At 34.2% G+C, this 17,956-nt stretch overlaps 6 protein-coding genes across 9 annotated transcripts; 2 read left to right on the top strand and 4 right to left on the bottom strand.

Moving 5' to 3' along the window:
- Positions 1-255: 255 nt before the first annotated feature.
- Positions 256-3,329, bottom strand: UAH (ureidoglycolate amidohydrolase). The gene is made up of 12 exons (NM_123726.4): positions 2,912-3,329; positions 2,740-2,825; positions 2,588-2,662; positions 2,361-2,489; positions 2,186-2,272; positions 1,892-2,100; positions 1,702-1,804; positions 1,528-1,619; positions 1,387-1,449; positions 996-1,236; positions 675-715; positions 256-586 (listed from the first exon to the last, which is right to left on the bottom strand). The coding sequence occupies exons 1-12, from the start codon at positions 3,116-3,118 to the stop codon at positions 489-491; spliced, it is 1,431 nt and encodes a 476-aa protein (NP_199173.2). The 5' UTR covers positions 3,119-3,329; the 3' UTR covers positions 256-488.
- Positions 3,330-4,023: 694 nt separating this feature from the next.
- On the top strand, positions 4,024-6,651 carry AT5G43590 (Acyl transferase/acyl hydrolase/lysophospholipase superfamily protein; the record flags this gene model as incomplete). 2 transcript variants are annotated; one of them, NM_001344490.1, is made up of 7 exons in its annotated part: positions 4,024-4,414; positions 4,695-4,873; positions 5,141-5,324; positions 5,427-5,579; positions 5,673-5,981; positions 6,065-6,240; positions 6,320-6,651. In NM_001344490.1, 7 exons carry the CDS (start codon positions 4,091-4,093, stop codon positions 6,399-6,401), a joined length of 1,407 nt encoding a protein of 468 aa, NP_001330015.1. In that variant the 3' UTR covers positions 6,402-6,651. The 2 variants fall into 2 exon arrangements, with proteins under 2 accessions (NP_001330015.1, NP_199172.1); NM_123725.2 differs by having other exon boundaries at positions 4,292-4,414; positions 6,320-6,644.
- A 365-nt stretch (positions 6,652-7,016) lies between these two features.
- On the top strand, positions 7,017-7,968 carry UPI (Serine protease inhibitor, potato inhibitor I-type family protein). Its single transcript, NM_123724.5, has 2 exons — positions 7,017-7,200; positions 7,472-7,968. The coding sequence occupies exons 1-2, from the start codon at positions 7,101-7,103 to the stop codon at positions 7,669-7,671; spliced, it is 300 nt and encodes a 99-aa protein (NP_199171.3). The 5' UTR covers positions 7,017-7,100; the 3' UTR covers positions 7,672-7,968.
- Positions 7,969-8,127: 159 nt separating this feature from the next.
- Positions 8,128-9,369, bottom strand: AT5G43570 (Serine protease inhibitor, potato inhibitor I-type family protein). Of its 2 annotated transcripts, none has more exons than NM_123723.3 (2): positions 9,297-9,369; positions 8,128-8,605 (listed from the first exon to the last, which is right to left on the bottom strand). In NM_123723.3, exons 1-2 carry the CDS (start codon positions 9,313-9,315, stop codon positions 8,313-8,315), a joined length of 312 nt encoding a protein of 103 aa, NP_199170.2. In that variant the 5' UTR covers positions 9,316-9,369; the 3' UTR covers positions 8,128-8,312. The 2 variants fall into 2 exon arrangements, with proteins under 2 accessions (NP_199170.2, NP_001330099.1); NM_001344489.1 differs by having other exon boundaries at positions 8,169-8,605; positions 9,267-9,369.
- Positions 9,370-10,055: 686 nt separating this feature from the next.
- AT5G43560 (TRAF-like superfamily protein) lies at positions 10,056-15,393 on the bottom strand. 2 transcript variants are annotated; one of them, NM_123722.5, is made up of 12 exons: positions 15,216-15,393; positions 14,434-14,730; positions 14,267-14,355; positions 14,119-14,187; positions 13,915-14,047; positions 13,570-13,728; positions 13,031-13,379; positions 12,791-12,903; positions 12,389-12,539; positions 11,835-12,292; positions 11,561-11,756; positions 10,056-11,400 (listed from the first exon to the last, which is right to left on the bottom strand). In NM_123722.5, the coding sequence occupies exons 2-12, from the start codon at positions 14,724-14,726 to the stop codon at positions 10,243-10,245; spliced, it is 3,168 nt and encodes a 1,055-aa protein (NP_199169.1). In that variant the 5' UTR covers positions 14,727-14,730; positions 15,216-15,393; the 3' UTR covers positions 10,056-10,242. The 2 variants fall into 2 exon arrangements, with proteins under 2 accessions (NP_199169.1, NP_851125.1); NM_180794.5 differs by having other exon boundaries at positions 10,123-11,400; positions 14,434-15,238.
- Positions 15,394-17,505: 2,112 nt separating this feature from the next.
- On the bottom strand, positions 17,506-17,877 carry AT5G43550 (F-box associated ubiquitination effector family protein; the record flags this gene model as incomplete). Its single annotated transcript, NM_123721.1, has 1 exon — positions 17,506-17,877. One exon carries the CDS (start codon positions 17,875-17,877, stop codon positions 17,506-17,508), a length of 372 nt encoding a protein of 123 aa, NP_199168.1.
- Between the last annotated feature and the right edge of the window lie 79 nt (positions 17,878-17,956).

Below are 17,956 nucleotides of genomic sequence, written 5' to 3'. Positions count from 1 at the left end.
TATGATCTGTAACTAATACATCATTACTTTAAAGACCAGAATTTATAAACTAAGAGAAGTTTGGTATGTCAAATAAAGACGTATTCCCATTTAAACAATCACATTCTCTACTTTTTAGATTTTGTTCTGTTTTCAAGTCAAAAAGAAAGAAAAAGTTTCTTTGACAACCATTCATAATACTATTAGCTGCAGAATAATTAGTTCCCTGTCACAATCTAAGAGCTAACTAACATTTCACAACTTGTGTCATCTTTTAATAAACGTCAAATTCTTAACTTAAAAACATATTTTATTAATTACATGTAACAGAACCACTATTGTATATGAACTCGGATAATTACAACAGATTTTAAAAAAAAAACTGTGACTGTAACTTGATAAGTGATAGCCACAACATTTATTGAATTTTCTTTACATTGTCAAAGATACAAAGACTGAAGAAAAGGTAGAGAATGTGCAAAGCTTCTGGATGAGAAAGAGGGTTTGCATCAGTCTAAAGAGAGCTTAGCCAGAGTGAGGGAGAGTACTTTTACTCCATTAGCCATGTCTTCAGGAGATGAGTATTCTTCAGGTTTATGGCTGTATCCTGCAAAAGATCACGCAACCAATAAAAACCTTAATGGGGGATGCAGATTTGATTAAGATCACGGTCTAATTGATTCGCATCTATATACCTTTGTAGCACGGAATGAATATCATACCCATCGGAGATATCCTGGATACAGCAAAATACAACAAAGTTCAGCATCACTCTAAGCAAGAACATTCAAAGTAGCTAACGAATCTAACGGATTCTGATATGGCGATTAGAGAAATGGACAAGGAACTTTAAGAGTTTCAATATGAATTACTATAACTCTATAATATGAGTTAGGACTCTGCAGGGGAATAATTCAATAGTTATTGTATGTTGAAAAGTTATCAGGGTTCAGGATGCTCTAATTTAAAAGTTTAGGGTAGTATTCTGAAGATGAAACTTGCAAACTTTGTGGTACCTGGCCATGAAGAGAGAATCATGATAAGCTCGGCTGATCATCATCTTGTGTGATAAGTTAAGTTCTGTGGCTGCCTCTGCCATTTTCTTGATTACTAGTTTGTCAGAGAGTGCTGGTGGATCTTGATTTACAATCTTGAATTCTGATAGCTTCACTTTTCGTTTTTTAGCTATCGTGTTAGCAGATTCCTGAATTTTCTTGATCACGGTGTTTCTTCTCGCTTCATCGATATCCCTTGTATCTTTGAAAGAACACAAGAAAAAGAACTTAGTCCAACGATCAAACCAAAAAAAAATAGGACTACTCTCAGCTTCCTCAAGAGCTCAGATAAAGCACGTTATATTTACCAGACTTTCTCTATTAGTATGTGTAATGAAACATAAGGAATTACCGATTTCAAGATGGGATTTGCTTGGAATGCTGTTGATTGCCCCAGGATGTAGCTCCAGAATACCTTAAACCACAATGATTCATTCTGTGAATACGTTCTATTGAGAGTAAGTTCTTTAGAAATTAGTGAGGCAAAACTTACCAACAGTTCCAACAGTATCTATTGACTCCGACTCTAATACATGTTTCTCCACGGCAAGAGCCAACTCTGCAGCTGCAAGCCCGGCATCATTTCTAAGAAATAGTCATTATACAGTGATCAGTATACTAGTGCCTAGTGGTTAAACAGATGGTTCAGTTGCATAATATAGCTCACCTATATGGCATAAGTACAGCACCAGCATGACCTCCATTGCCTTCAAATTCCACCTTCAAACTTGCTGGAGCAGCAATGGCGGTTACAACACCGATATCTAAACCTGTGGTCAAAAATGATCTTATTAACTATAATGAAAGAGAGAAAAAACACAAAATTCTTCCACGCAGAAAAGGTAAGTTAACCGGACCTTCGTCTTCAAGTATAGGTCCCTGTTCAATATGCAACTCTAGAAAAGCAAAATAACTTCCTTTCTTCAAGAACACACTCGATAAGTCGTCATCTTTGTCTTCTGCGTATCCTGCTGATCTAGCTGCTTCTATAAAAGACACATTTTGGCCATCAACAACTGTAGTCTTTAGTGCTTCTGCAAGTTCTTTGCTTCCAGCAAGCAAGCGGCTGTATCAACAACATGTACAAGTAAGACAAAAAGAAACAGAACAAGGATTTTTTCTCTGTTCATAAAGATAAACACAAAGGGTACCTTCCTAAACAACTGATCCCAAATCGGGTCGGTTCTTCAGATGTGAACAAGATTATCTCCAGAGACCTCTTCGGTTTAAACCCCGACCTTAAGAAAACAAAAGAAATATCCACCAAAAACCATCAGGAAACACAATCTTAGACTTTACTTTCCATTATCCAAAGATCCTTCATACCTTTTCAAAACATTGATAGCTTCAATCGCACCTAAAACACCGACAACACCATCATATTTCCCGGAATATGGAATAGCATCGATGTGAGAACCAGTGGCTACAGCAGGCAGATTTGGCTCTAAACCATCCCTAAGTTAGAGAAGTCAAAACAACACACCTCACATGGATAACATAATCAAACCTATCTTCTTAACGAAACAATTAGCAACAGAGAGCGAGAACCAAACCATTTGCCAAATATGTTACCAACAGCATCTTCTCTAACAGTAAGACCAGCAAGTGCCATCAAATTCTTCACATACCTAACAAAACCAATCAACTTAGCTTCACAAAATCTAATCTTTATGATTACTCAATCAAGTAAACAGATTCAAATTACCTTCGAGCCGAGACATCTTTGTCAGTATAAAGAACTCTGGTGACTGATGGAGAAGGAGCATCAGAGAAACTAGATAGCTCATCTATCTAAAACCAAAAACAAAAGAACTTCATCCATCAAAATCAAAGTTCTAAACTTTAGTTATCTACTGTTCCACTTTAAGAAATTGAACCTGGTTTTGCAGTCCTGGAGCATCAACGGAGAGTGAAGAAGCGAGATTGATGGAACCGAATTGACCCGGTTCGTGAATTGGGTATCCGGAAAAATCTTCCATTGTTCTGATTGATTCATGTTGTTGTTGTTGAGCTAAGCTTGAAGGTAGAAGAAGGGAGATAAGAAGAAGCGCAATAGAGCAGAGGAAACGTTTCAAAGATTCCATTTTTATTTTTTTCTCCTTCAGTGTTTTGATTCTGAGAGAGCAATACTATTCATTCATAATTTGGTAATTATACTTTGGGGAAACTTATTAATTAAATTTTGAGCGTTATCATTGTCCAAATTTGTTTTTTGGGGAATCCTCAAAACTAAGTGGGAATCTGACAGAGTGTTTTGTTGTACTCTATTGATTCTGATCTCATCTCATATGTAAAATACTACTATTTTTATAAAAAAAATGAATTAAAGTTTATATGTTTTGGAATCTTTGTATTTTGTATCATTAGAGAGTTAGAAGGAAAAAAATCCATCATTTATTTCATAGAGGCCCGTTTCATCATCTGAAAAGCCCAATTCGTTGGATCAATTGTTAATCATATCTTACTTATTGCATAGAGCCTACATACAAAATATTTTGTTCCTGATTGTTTTAAGAAAAAACATATCTTTCATAAAAGTATCATATGCTGTTTTTATAAACTAAAAAATATGATACACTAGCTTTATAAGTCATATAACTCGTCTGCAAATTTTTCTACATGTATTTGCAATTTTGCATCCACCATTTGAAATTAGTCATACTATAATGATATGTCATTTTCAATAGATTCTTCAAAAGATTTAGATAAACATTAAAGTAATCTTTTATTTTAAAATATAGATTTATATCTCGACTTCGTCTCAAGAACTAGTTGTTCCAAGGTTATTATAATAATTAATAACAAAGAAAAGGTCCAAACTAAAATCACGGTTAGCACGAATGTATTAAGAAAGAGTCTTATCGATCCCAAAATTTGTCGTTTCGAATCTCCCACTCATTTAGTTGTGCATTTTTATAATATACACACACATGTGTATATAAGACGAAAATGTATAGAATTATTGCATTGATCTTCTTCTTTTTTTTTTGGTTTCTAAACCAATTTTTAGATTTAAACTTTTACAACTCAAAAGAAAAACGAGTCATTAACTAAGTATGGTCCAGTGGTTGATGACTCGCTTTGTTGGTCGATATCATCGATCAAATGCTTTTCACTGTGTTTCAAAATTAGCCACTATTAACAATTTCAGTGGGAAGAAAATCCAAAATTTTGGAATTCCTAGGGCTAGATTGAGTTCTAACGAAAGTTATAATCAGTTCTCAGAAAAAGAAGAATTGGTTATAAAGGATGATTCGATGTTCAAGAACAATAAACCGCCGAAATACGGAAACCTTGTAACCATCCTCAGCCTCGACGGCGGCGGAGTCCGAGGAATCATTGGGGGAGTCATCCTTGCTAATCTTGAAAAACATCTTCAGGTTATACATAAAACCTTTCACTAGTGCAGCGAATATTTGTTTTCAGTTTTTTTACATTTACATATTATAATTATAGATGTTTGTTTTGATTGAATCCCCAACATTTTGTATTTTGATCAAAACTCTTTTCTAGAAAGTAAGGGTTATCATCTAAATTTCATATGCGCATCTATATATATGCTAGCGGATCTACTCGATTATTTGTAAGATATATAGTAGTAATTGAACATATATATCATTGTGTAAACGAGTTTGACGTGTGAGATTCTTGTTTCAATAGGAAATTGATAATGACGAAAGCGTGAGGCTAGCCGATTATTTTGACGTGATAGCCGGAACCAGCACCGGTGGCCTCATGACGGCCATGTTGACTGCGCCGAACGATTCCGGCCGGCCACTTTATGCTGCCAAAGACATTGTCCCGTTTTACTTAGAAGAATCTCCTAAAATATTTTATGGGTAAAGAAAGTAGTAGTCATAGTTGTTTTTTATGAAAATTCTTAAGTATACATAATTTATAGATTGATATATATATATTAGGGTCTAAAATATAGAAACACACAATTATGAATTCGTATGTTTCGTTTAACGAAAAGGATTAAATGATATGTAAAAAGAACTAATTACTAAAGGTTTTGTTTTTAAAAATCAAGTTGTCATTAGATGTGGAGATGATTAGTGAATTACTTATGAATATAGAATTCTTTGTTTCCTGAAAAAATGTAGATCGAAATGGTGGGATCCGTCTGCTTTATGGGCACTGTTTCGTCCAAAGTACAACGGAGAGTATCTGCATACAAGATTGGGAGAGATTCTTGGAGAGACAAAACTTGACCAGACACTCACAAATGTTGTCATACCTACCTTCGACATCAAGAAACTTCAACCCACCATCTTCTCCTCATACCATGTTCTTCTCCACCCCGCTGTTCTTAAACCATAATTAACGTAGCATTTTAACCACTCTAACATACTAACACGCTCTGTATTCTTTTGTTACGTGTTGTTGAAGGCATCAGTTGACCCTAGTTTGAACGCCAAGTTATCAGACATATGCATTGGCACATCAGCTGCTCCATTTTACTTACCTCCTTATAAATTTCCCGAAAACGATAAGATGAGAACGTTTAACCTCATAGACGGTGGTGTTACCGCTAATGACCCGGTAATACACAATCTTCGTACCATTTTCTCATTACTCCTTCTTGTATGATCATCAACTAATTGTCTTGTATGTTTTGTGTTTGGTTGTTCATAGACTCTGGTAGGCATGACAGCTATGTCTAGAAAGTCTATAATCAAACATCCTGATATGGATGGGTTCAAGCCGTTAGAATACGAAAAGTATATCGTGATATCTATAGGGACAGGATCGGCGAAAAGGGAGGAGTACTACAGTGCAGTAGAGGCTGCAAAATGGGGATTCGAAAATTGGGCGTACAACTGGAAGCATAAAACAACTCCGATATTAGACATTATCTTTGAATCAAGCCGAGACATGGTTCAGTACCACACCTCGGTTCTGTTTCAAGCCCTAGAGTCCGAGGATAACTATCTAAGAATCGACGTAAGAAGCTATACTTAAAACATTTTAATGTGTTATCTATCATTAACTAGATGAGATTATTGATATGTGCAAGTTTATCTCAGGCAGATACATTGAAAAAAGATGAAGTCTTTATGGATGACTCCGAGACGTTGAACTTAGAGAATTTAAAGAATATTGGAGAGAAATTACTGGACACAAATGTCATGCGTATGAACCTCGACACTTATACATATGAACCTATTCCTAAAACCGTCAACAATGATCAAGAACTCAAAAGGTGATTCAAATTTTCAAATCTTTTTGATGGTTTCTTGGATATCAATCAATCTCATCGTTTGAATATCTTGTCCATGTAGGTTTGCGAAAATTCTCTCGGATGAAAAGAAATTAAGGAACAAGACATTTAAGACCATGATTGATGATTCGTCAAACTCCTAAAAGATCGATAACAAAAATGAATGACAGATCGATGATAACCCGTGTGTTTTTCTTCAGTTGTGTGAAAAAATCTACTTGCACTTTTAACCCAACAAAAACAAAATCAAGAAAACAAGAAAAGAAAAGAAAAACAAAACATTTCGTATATATTGTGTTGTGGGGATTGCTCGGCGAACTCTCTTTACGCCTTTTTTATTTTTTGTCTTCTGGAATTGTTTTTGAAAACGTGAAAAATAATAAAAGATACTTCCCTACGGGACAAAGCCAACTATATATCGACGTTATTCATTGCGCAAGAGTAGATCTAAATTAACGAAAACACATGGAGAAAACAAATAAAAAATGCTATTACCGCAAATTAGGAAAAAATGAAAGGCTAGAGTTTCAGACCTATTAGTCATTGGACTTACTTGCCAGTTGGCCAGATCATATAGATGAGAACACCATCTCATGAATGTATATTATATGCCATTAGTTGTGATGAACTAAAACATGGTTGCTTTATAAATTAGAATTCGTTTCAGTATATACATATTATATATAGTAAGTTGTGGATGACTTGAATACGATACGATAAGTCTTATTTACGTTTATATTATTACTATATTCGGGTGGCTTTTATGACTTTATATTCTGATTAAAATAACTTGGGAAGTCAACTTTGATTAATCTTCAGAATCTACGAAGTTTATAAATACCATGTTTGTCATTGTGGAGAAGAACCCAATACAAAACTCAAATCACAAAAATCTACAAATCAATACATTTATTCAAGAAAAGATGGCAAGCATATGCGAAGGTAGACATATACTTAATTATTTTATTAACCATCATTTTTCTATTCAGTTTACTTTGGATTTTTTTATTAATATAATTTCCAAAAAGTATATATAAAATTGCAAACCAATTATCTAGTATGGATATATATTTGAGTGCTAAAATTTGACTTATAGATTGTAACCTTACGGCTATTATAGAGATATTCGAAAAAGAAAATTAGATTGTAACGTGGTGGCTAATCCAGAAGTTTTGGTCCAATATAAAGGTGATGTGTGTTAATAAATGAACAGATCCAGGAAAAAGCTCATGGCCAGAGCTTTTGGGGGCAAAAGGAGAAGATGCAAAAGAAGTGATCGAGAGAGAGAATCCAAAAATGAAAGCAGTTATCATTTTGGATGGAACAGTTGTTCCGGAGATCTTTATTTGCTCTCGTGTTTACGTTTGGGTCAACGATTGCGGAATCGTTGTTCAAATTCCTATCATCGGTTAATTATATTTATTTAAAATTTGTTATGCACTCTACAATATAAACACTATAAATAAGCTTTTATTCATATTACAGTGAGTAATGACGAGATTGTTATGATCATGTGCTTTCTCATAAATAAAACTGAAGATTGTGGTTTGTTTTGTCAGCTCTCAGCTGTGATTATATTATATTTTGTAACTAGGATTAATGTTTATCCATGGCTATATTTATGTTCTACTTCTAACAGTTGTGCTGATTGAACTTCATTGAATGATTTATACTGTATATATATGAACTCCGACCATTATTCAGTTATCATGCCATTTGATAATATATTTTCATTAAAACCTAGTTAATGATCCTTTGATTCTTTCAACCAAACATTTTTGTTTTAGGTTTTGAAATTGAACCACTCTATTCCAGTTTATCTATGAAAGCCAACTCTTGTATACATTAGGTTCGGCATATAGGTAGATATCAAAAGTTGACTTTATAAAAACAGCTCAAAAGTTGACTTCAAAGTTAATTTGATCATTCCATTAATTAAATAGAACATATATAACAATATGATCATATATATAGAAAAAAAACATACAAATCGATCGAGGCATATGCCACGTTTCTTAATAGTTAAAACAAGCATATCTTATTTCACACATACGTTACATATTAAGATCCATAATTGATTCACACACACACACACATATATATATATATATATATATATATATAACAATTAAATTAGCCAACGAAATAGGGGTTCTTGTGACAATGCCTTGGTCATTGACACGAACATAAACCCTATCACAAATTACAACAGCCAAAACAACTGCATTTTCAGATATAATCTTGGCCGTCACTTTCGTGTTCTCTCTATCGATGATCTCTTTGACTTCTTCTCCTCTTCTCCCCACCAATTCAGGCCATGAGCTCTTCATCCCTTCTCCTGCAGTATCTGTACATATAAATTACTAAATTATGATATTCTTTTCTATGATCGCGCGCTCTATGACTATGATTGATTATCAACTATCATGATTCATTGCATGCATGCATATATATACGTAGAAATAAATACATATCAAACTATTTGTAAATTTAATTTTGGGCAACCTTATATTACATATATACTTTTAATGTGTTACAAAATTTTAATGGATATTTAGGAATACCAAAATGTATTTATGATTATCAAATATCATGCATGATCATGAATATCTATGTATAAAGACAAATTTTAGGAATTCCAAAATGTAGAAATTCCAAAGTGAATATCTATGAATATTATTTTTGTTAAACCTATAGCTAAATACTTCTTTATTTCGGTAAAACATATAAATATAAGCTCATCATGCTGCATACCCACGTATAAATAAATACATTATTTTTAGTTAAAACATATAAATAAATAGGTATCAGAATCGTCTCAACAACAATATATATATATATATATATATATATATATATATATATATATTGATGTGTTAAGAAAGTAATAGAAATTTAGGAATTCCAAAATATACCTATTAAAAAAATATATTACACTTTGTCAAATAGAAAACGTATATTACTTCTTTATAAAATTGAAATTCTATTCGAATATAAACTATATATACATGTTAAATGATGGTGTATATCTATAATACTTTGGCAAACGTCCGACATTTCTCTTCCTCTCTTTTTTTCTCTCTCTTCCTTCTTTGGGAGGTTATGATTTATGAAGATTGTAAAAAACCAAATGGCTATTTATAGAGAATTCATGTGGACGTGGTGGCTATCCACTTTCTGTAAGATATGTATACATGAAAACGTGGAGAAAGAAAGAGAGATTCGTACGCTTTTGACCCAACGTGATATTGTTTTCAAAATTTTCAATTATATATTGTCAACATTTTCACCTACTTTAGATAGTAGATACACATCCGAGATAGATAAAGGACATGTGACACATGAAAATGTGTGAACAATATAACTATAATATTAATAACTTTTCAGGAAAAAAATGATAATGTTTAATCGGGCAAGTCGTGGGTGGTTTGATTACGGTATGTAGACCGTAGGCTCTCGTGAATTAATCTAGCGTATATTTCTGAAATTGGTGGCCATTTTACGTAAGAAATTATTGCCCTAAGTTTTCTTCCACACAATCTATCTTTTAGTTATACATTTTATATACAAATCATAATATTTTTCCGTGGTGAAGTCTTTCATCTAAAAAAAGTGTTTCGATGTCATGCAGGTCATATATATCTTCTGCCTTTTTTTGTATTGAATATTTTTGTGGAAAGAAAAAAAGACAACCATTCATATATGAATAGTTCAAGTTGACTTTGTTCGTCATAGTTCTATCCACAACCGCATTTGCATTCGCACATTTAAATACTCCAAATGAAGATAAGCTGACTCTGAAACTTTAATTTGAGGATCAATTAACTTAAAAATTGTTATATTATTAAAGAAAATAAAACCTATAGAGAAAAAAGGATTCATTTGAAACGAAGAGGACGAAAACTCTCTTTACACAAATGTTTTTTGCTTTCCATCTTTATATAATAAACATTACAATGCAATGCCACTCTTTAAACCCAAACCTCAGTGTCCGTTCGATGGCCTGAAGTCCCTATAGCCGTTGATTCCAGACAAATTCGGGTTTGATGAATCTAAATCAAAGTAAGAGTAAGTAGCTGTTGCTGATGCTGATACATCGTCTTGGTTCCTCATAGCCGGTAAAGAGAAATCCATATTTGCCATCTGCCATTGCGATTGTGTTTGCCCATTACCATATGGCGAGGAAGAAGCAGAATGTGGCATGTATTCACCGTAAGACTGGTGAAATCCATCATCACTGTAACTCCTAGACCTGCTAGAGATCCCGAGATCCGCACCGCCATGATATGAGTACTGGTTGTTGAACTGTTGTGGTACACGGTATACGCTATTATCCATTGTACCGTGTTCGTCTGCAAGCAGATCATTGATGATATCAAGGTGAGGGAACTCATCGGTCATCAGACTCTGTGCCGTTCTCCCTATCTGAACATTAGTAGGCCTGATGCTGGTAGTTACTACGGGTGCGTTGTAAGTGTTTGTTTTGTGATTCCCGCTGATGGTTGTTGTTGTATCTCTGGTTGAACTCGAACCACCGGTCCACAATAGCCCACCAGAAGAAACATCCCAAGAGCCAACATTGATAGGGAAACCAGACTGATTTGATACTGAGATAGGAGACGGATGTGAATAAGGCGGCAATGTGCTTGTTCCACTCGATTGAGAGCTTGGGTGGGTGAAACCAGATGAACCCACTATGGCATGTTTGTAGGATTGAGGATTGTAAGCTTGGCTATGTGTCGGTGAACCTAAACGCCCTGTTGAGCTCATTGAACGAGCAAGGGACGCAGTCGAGGTTTGAACAGCAGATATTACAGGTGCAGCTTGCGTTGGAGGGATTATAGGAGCACTCAAAGGCCTTGACATAGGAGGTGCTGGTTGTTCCACAGGTTTCGGAGAAGCGATTTTCTGTATATCAGCTCTAGGACCCACTGTTTGCAACTGAGCTTCACGAGATGGTGATGCATGATGTGATGAAGGTGATTTAACAGATATGACTTTCCTGTTTGGAACCGCCTCTACATTTGAAACACCCTTTTTCTCCGGTTTTGCTTGCACTGGAGACGGAGGATTCCAAGGAGCAGCTCTGGATGGGGAAAGTACCGCAGCACTTTTCTCTTTCATCTGAATCATGTTGGGATCCTGCAAAATAAGATATAGTCATTCAATGTTGATAAGCATATCACTCTAAAATGGATTGAAAGGTAAACCAACACGAATTCTTTGGAATTTAGCTTCCCTCTTTTATATATATAACTTCCAAGTTCCAACATTGCAACTTCAAAAGGAAAGAGTAAACCACCTTGCTAACAGGACTACGTTCCTTAGGGCTCTCTGGTTTTTGAATGTGGGAGATAACTATGTCAGCTTCACCAACTCTGCGTATATCAGAAGAATGGCTCTGATTTTTAGGGTCAGATGCAAGTCTTGAAGGTTGATGCTCTTTTTCACTGGCTAAACTGTTGGAATCAGATACTTTTCCTGGTTGTATTTTTCCACTGCACATCACAAGGTATGTTATCCGGATGTGGAACAAACAAATAACTTAAAGGAAAGTTCAAAAAAAGTTTACTTACTTGCTAAACCACTTTTGGCTTTGGCAATTTAATACATTCCCTTTGTATGACCCATTGGCTACCCCTGATTGAATCGAGTCATTAGAACAGGTTGAAGAACTATCATCCATTGTGGACAGACCCTTTCTTTCTGCAACTCCATTAGGTATAGAAAAAGAATTGCCTCTTCCTCTGCTAGTGTCTCCTGCAGAAGGAGGATGAACCTCTGAGGCATCCATTTCCCAATGAACAGGACTACTCTCTCTATCTTCTGAATCAAGCTGAAGTATTTCAGCTGAACTATCTACTGAATCAGACACGTCAGAGACATCTCCAAGTGTGTCAGGTTTTTCAGCTGACGATTCTGCTATCGCTCTCACACATTCCTCTTTCTCAATTTCCCTTTCTTCTGTTTGGGTTCTCACCTTGTCTTCTTTCCTCATTTCCTTTCCTTTGTTTTTGTTCTTTTTCTGTTTCGCCTATGAGTTCCAAAACAATAAGAATCTCCATTAGCACCCCAACTAGTCGTTAATGGCATTATCTATTTTGGAAGTAACAGAAGTGTAAGGACGGACCTGTTTCTTCTTAGATTTCTTCTCTTTTTCAGATGCTCCTCTTTTGCCCTTCTGTTCGCTTTCTGCCAGCCACGCTTCCTCTTCTTCACGAATAAGTTCTTCTTGCCTTTTCCATGCAATAGCTTCTTGGTATGCAACTTCAATTTTGTTGCTGCATTTCTCAGAAAGATTGCAGTGCTATACATGAGGTACAGCTAAGAACACAAAGACACACAATACCAGAAGACCAGAAATACAAAATAAACACTATCAGCGGTTTCAGAATAAGATCGTCACGCATGTCTTAGCTTGTAAACAAATTATGTGCTTATGATTCACTTGTATGGAAATTTTAAAGCAAAGGCAAAATTATGCCTGGTGCACCAAATAAAAAAACAAAGAGGAAAAATTATGCCTTATTACCTGAAGATATGTGCAAGAACAAATATCTCCACAGTCCGTCTACCCAATTCAGTTAAACGCCTATCATCACGCTCAACGGCTTCTCTACTGAATTCCTCTCCAGCATTCCCATCCTAGATAAGGACAAGTGCTCATGTTTCAAGCATTTTTACATGTATAACAAAAAGTCAAAAAGCACCACCACACAGGAGAGTAAATCATGAACTTCAATCAATAAAATACAATAACAAAGAAACTAACCTTCGTACGGTTTTGAGAACTCTTTTCCTCTTTTTTAGGCAATGGCTCCAGAGCAGCCTTCTCTAAGAGTAATAACACATCATCAACTAATGCAAACGAATCTTTGTCCACGCTAACAATTGGAGCTGTGGATTCTTCAGTATCCATTAGTCTCGGCCTACTCTCCTTGTTCTTATTTTGGCCTTCAAGAGCCTTCAATCCACTATACAAGGAATCCATCACCAAAGTAGATGTAACTTCCTTCTCGACAAAGAAGTGTTTTACAACTATTTTTAGAATCACATCCATTTTCTCTCGGGACATTCGACGCCTTGAATTTTGGTCCAACCCCATCCAGAAAGCACAGAAGCTGCACCAAGAAATAACAATCACTTCCTTATCATGCAAACACCTCAAACTTTGAAGGAAGATTAGCAAGAAGTAAAAAAAAAAAAAAAAAAGTGCAGTACTACACTAGATTGGAATCAACCCAGTCTCTACAGCTATTTTTGATTTCATTTCTGGAATTTGGAGGAGTTGAGTGTAAAAATGTGGAATACCTTTTCCATTTTGCCTTGTCCTCTATCAACCTACCAAGCTTGCTTCTTTTCTCTTCCACAAACCGCCAGCAAATTTGCTCTACATTTCCCAAATACACCCTAACAAGTTCCTCCCTATATTTATAATGAAGGCAGCGAAAAGGTCGGTCCACTCTCTCTCTGCAAGAATCAATTTACAGAATTATCCACAATGCGACAAATAAAATCAAATAAATTGAAGCGAGCATAAGTTTTGTTGCAATGTGCATATTTGGTCAGGAACGTTTTTAAACACGTGTAGATGTATGTTAATGGGAGGATGTCTGACACATGATGACTTTAGCTAAAACTCAATCTTGCATTTACCTGATCACCTGCACTTGAGCTTTAATTGTAAGACAACCAGAATCATCTATAAACCCTTCCTTCAATTTAGGTAACTCAATAAATTTCTTCCAACCCCAATCATGCTCTTTCTTCCAAAACCGGTGTAACGTATCTGTAAGAAAACCCTGTTCAGTTCGACTGCGTAAATACGATATAAAGAAATCAAAAGATGCAAAATGTAACCTGAATGCTTTGACTTCTTCGGATCTTTATTCGACACAGCTATAGTAAACTGAGCAAAATGACTCCAGCCTGTCTCAAAGATAAACCTAAACGATAAGGTTCCCGGTTTCAAGAGTGTGTAGCTAAATAGACAACACAATATACTCACCTGGAAGAAGCTTTTCATGGTGTGCAACACATAGAAACAAAGAGAGATGGTTGCAAACATCACACCCTTGTGGATAAATTAATATATACCTACACCACCACCACAAGAGGAATATCAAACATTTTGTTAAGGAAAAGTACTCAACAAGGTTTAGTGATCATTCTTACCATTTGTAACCCCCGACTTCAAAAACATCGCCGCGGAGCTCTCGTTTGTTGATATCTGAAAATTTCTCAATCGTCCAAGTATTTTTCCCAAATAGTTGAGATGGTTTTGATCCAAAATCGTCATCATCATCGATGTCCCAATACGGTGGAGATGTAGAAGGAGTTCCATTCTCAACTTGTTCAGAAGAACGCCACTCAGCGATTGCTTCTTCTGATTGACTTCTTTGTCCATTTGAATTCTCTTCCAGTGATGATCTTCCTGCTCCACTATCTTCATTAGTACTCTCTGACATTCCCCTGATTAAGATTTCATCATACTAAATTAGTTAATGAATTCAAATAAGCTCAAAATTACGAATTTATCATAATCATCATCAAAACAAAGAATTATAGCTGAAGTGAATCAAATCTAAATCACAGTCACAGCTCAACAAAGATTCTAAATCAATCACTCACTCACATGAATCAAATCAATACACCAAAAACCTCAAAAACTATATAAGAATTGAGAATAAACCCTAAAAACAAAAAGCAATCTTAGAAACTAATAAAAACAAAAGCTGGAGCTGAGGAAATGCAAGAGAGACAAAATTATTCGATTCAATTAATTGAATTACAGAGAATTTACAAACAGAAAACATTGAAAAAAAATTCGATAAATATTTGAAGAAATCAGCGATCGGAAAACTCAAAAAAAAAACGGCACGAAATTGAAATCGGAGAAGTAAGGAAGAAAGATTTGAAGGAGACGTGTAAACGACGCCGTGTAGATCGAAGCAAACCTGGAGATGATTGAAGAAAGAGCTTGGAGATCGTTAGAATGAGATTTTAATGGAAGCTCGCTCTCTTCAAGATTCTAGAGAGAGAGATAAAAAAAGAGACGGAAGAGAGAGAAATGGAGAGATTGTAAGAAAGAAGAAAAAACACAGCGAAACAGAGAGAACAAATTTTAACCTTAAATTTAATTTGTTTTAATAGTTATTTTTTCATTCATGACATATTTATATATAACGTTCATGTTTTCATTTCTGCTCTGTTCTTTTTTTATCCATTTTGTATTACAAGAGAAAGAGATGAAATCATCAATATGGTAATAAGAAAACTAATGTCTTTTCTTGTCATCAATTAGTTTAATCTATATTTTCATAAAAAGGCAAACGAAAGATTTATTATTTTTTTACTTAAAACTTAAAAGAGAAATTTTATGTATATTTAAAAATATATCCGAGAAAAATTATTTTATATATTAAAGTATTTAACAGAATAACCAAACGAGATATTAGCGTTTTGAAATATGTATATCAAGAGGAAAATATTTTACATATTAAGTATATAACGGAATAAACAAACAAAATTTCTGTTTTTTGTGATCTTTTCTTAATATTCTATGTAAATTTTGCGGAAAATATTTTATATATCAAAATTATCTAACGGAATAAATCTACGAGATATACATATTTTACTTAAGAGAAAACAATTGTTACATTTAAAAAAAATTACATAAATCAAGCGGATAATTATTATGTATACATTAAAAGCATCTAACGGAATAACCAAACGAAATTCATGTTTACTTAAGAAAACAAAATGTTACCTTTTAAAAAAATCCACGTGAATCATGCGGGAAAATATTTTATATATTTCAATTATTTAACGGAATAAAACAAACGAGATATTAACGTTTTACTTAAAAAAAATTTGTCTTTTTTGTCAAGAAGAAAAATAGTTGTTATCTAATGGAATAATCAAACAAAATTCATGTTTTACTATAAAAAAAAAACTATTGTTAACTTTTAAAAAAATTCCACCTGGATCATGCAGAGAAATATCTTATATATTAAAAAATACTTAACTTTGTTTTGTTTTGTTAAAGAGTTTTATTAAAGTACTTAACATACTAAATAAACGGTATATTAATGTTTCACTAAAGAAAAAAAAATTGTTATCTCTTTAAAAAATCGCATAAATGATAGATTACACGAACACTGATTTTATATCAAAGTAATATTTTGAGATTATTAATTTATAAATAACAGATTAGGACTTGTATTTGTGTTGATAAATTATATTTATTTTTTCAAGTTATATATCTGTATTTTGTACCACTATTTTTCATTTTTTGTTTGTCTCATGTCGATGTCTAAACTCTTTTTTAAACACTCTCTCATATTTATTAGACATCTCGATATTAATAAGTATATTTAATAAATAAAAAAATTCAGCAGAAAATTAAAAAATAGTAAATTTGATGTCACCTAATTATGAATTACATGTAAGCTTAGTTACTTTTCCTCTTGAGTTACTTTTATATCATGATAATTAGCTTATTTTAGTGCCTTTTAATGTCTGTATACATAAGTAAATTAATATTTGTAAATATGTATTTTGAGGGGAAAAAAAAATAATTTACAGTCATTGGAATTTGGTAGATTCGAAGGGCTTGAAAGCAAATTACTTGAAATTGAAAGATAAGAACTTTGAATGGGCTATAAGCCGTTCGTAACCCATTATCGTTATAAGCCCATCTAAAGAAATGCCGTATTTGCGTTGACCATTCAAACTGAATGAAAATATTAATTTACAGTCATTGTAATTTGGTAAACTCGTGCTTCATTTACATTAGGTGATCACCATGAGTCCATGACTAATGGTAGACGTAGTTGTGGCGTTCGAGAAAACAAACGGCTAAAAGGAGTCCATGAACAAGTAACCAAACTACAAAAAACGATTTGAAACGGCTAAAAATGAAAATAGAAGCTAATGAACTTATGGTAGAGTAGAACTTAGAACTTACAAGTACATAAGATTCTCAATGTGACCAGGGAAACACAAAATCCTAGGAGCATGTTTACCAATTCCATTGATATGTCTAAACTCATAATCGGCGATTCCATCAATCTCAACCTCAATTCTTCTGATGATACTCTCTCTGACCATATCGAAATAGTAAACAAAAAAGTGCTTAGATGACTTTAAGCATCTAGATACCACTACAACCTCGTTGTTATGACTCTCTCCACTGCACAAAGATAGCTCCTTGTCACAAGGCACAACACAAGTCATGATGCTTGACTATTCTTCTTTCTCAACATCGTGTAGAATCCATACACGCAACTTAGATTCACAATAGGAGTCATAGCTTACACATGCTAATTTTCCTTTGTAATTTGTAAGGGTTGAATAACATGAGATTGCATTATAATCCTCTGGTGCTTGAATAAACATTATCTTCTCGGATCTAATATTAAATCTAGCTATCTTTGTATGTCCAACACCATAGTATATAGCACTATTGATGCAAATCCCACCTTCTAAGTAGGAGTAAGCATCTCCCGAGATCTCGATCTTTCTCCACGACGATGAGTGTGATGTTAGTGATAAAACCAGATGCTCTTGTTCTATAACGTATTGTCTATGGCCGTCGTCACACTTAAGGAACATCATCACACACAAAATTTTGTATTGATCATCGACAGGATCGTATCCGAGACGTGTGTAGATGTCTCTTCCGTTGGCTTTAACA

Source organism: Arabidopsis thaliana, chromosome 5, assembly GCF_000001735.4.
Source record: "Arabidopsis thaliana chromosome 5, partial sequence".
NCBI classification, from domain to species: domain Eukaryota; kingdom Viridiplantae; phylum Streptophyta; class Magnoliopsida; order Brassicales; family Brassicaceae; genus Arabidopsis; species Arabidopsis thaliana.
Note: the sequence above shows the minus strand (reverse complement) of the source record. Positions and strands in the feature narration are given on the sequence as shown.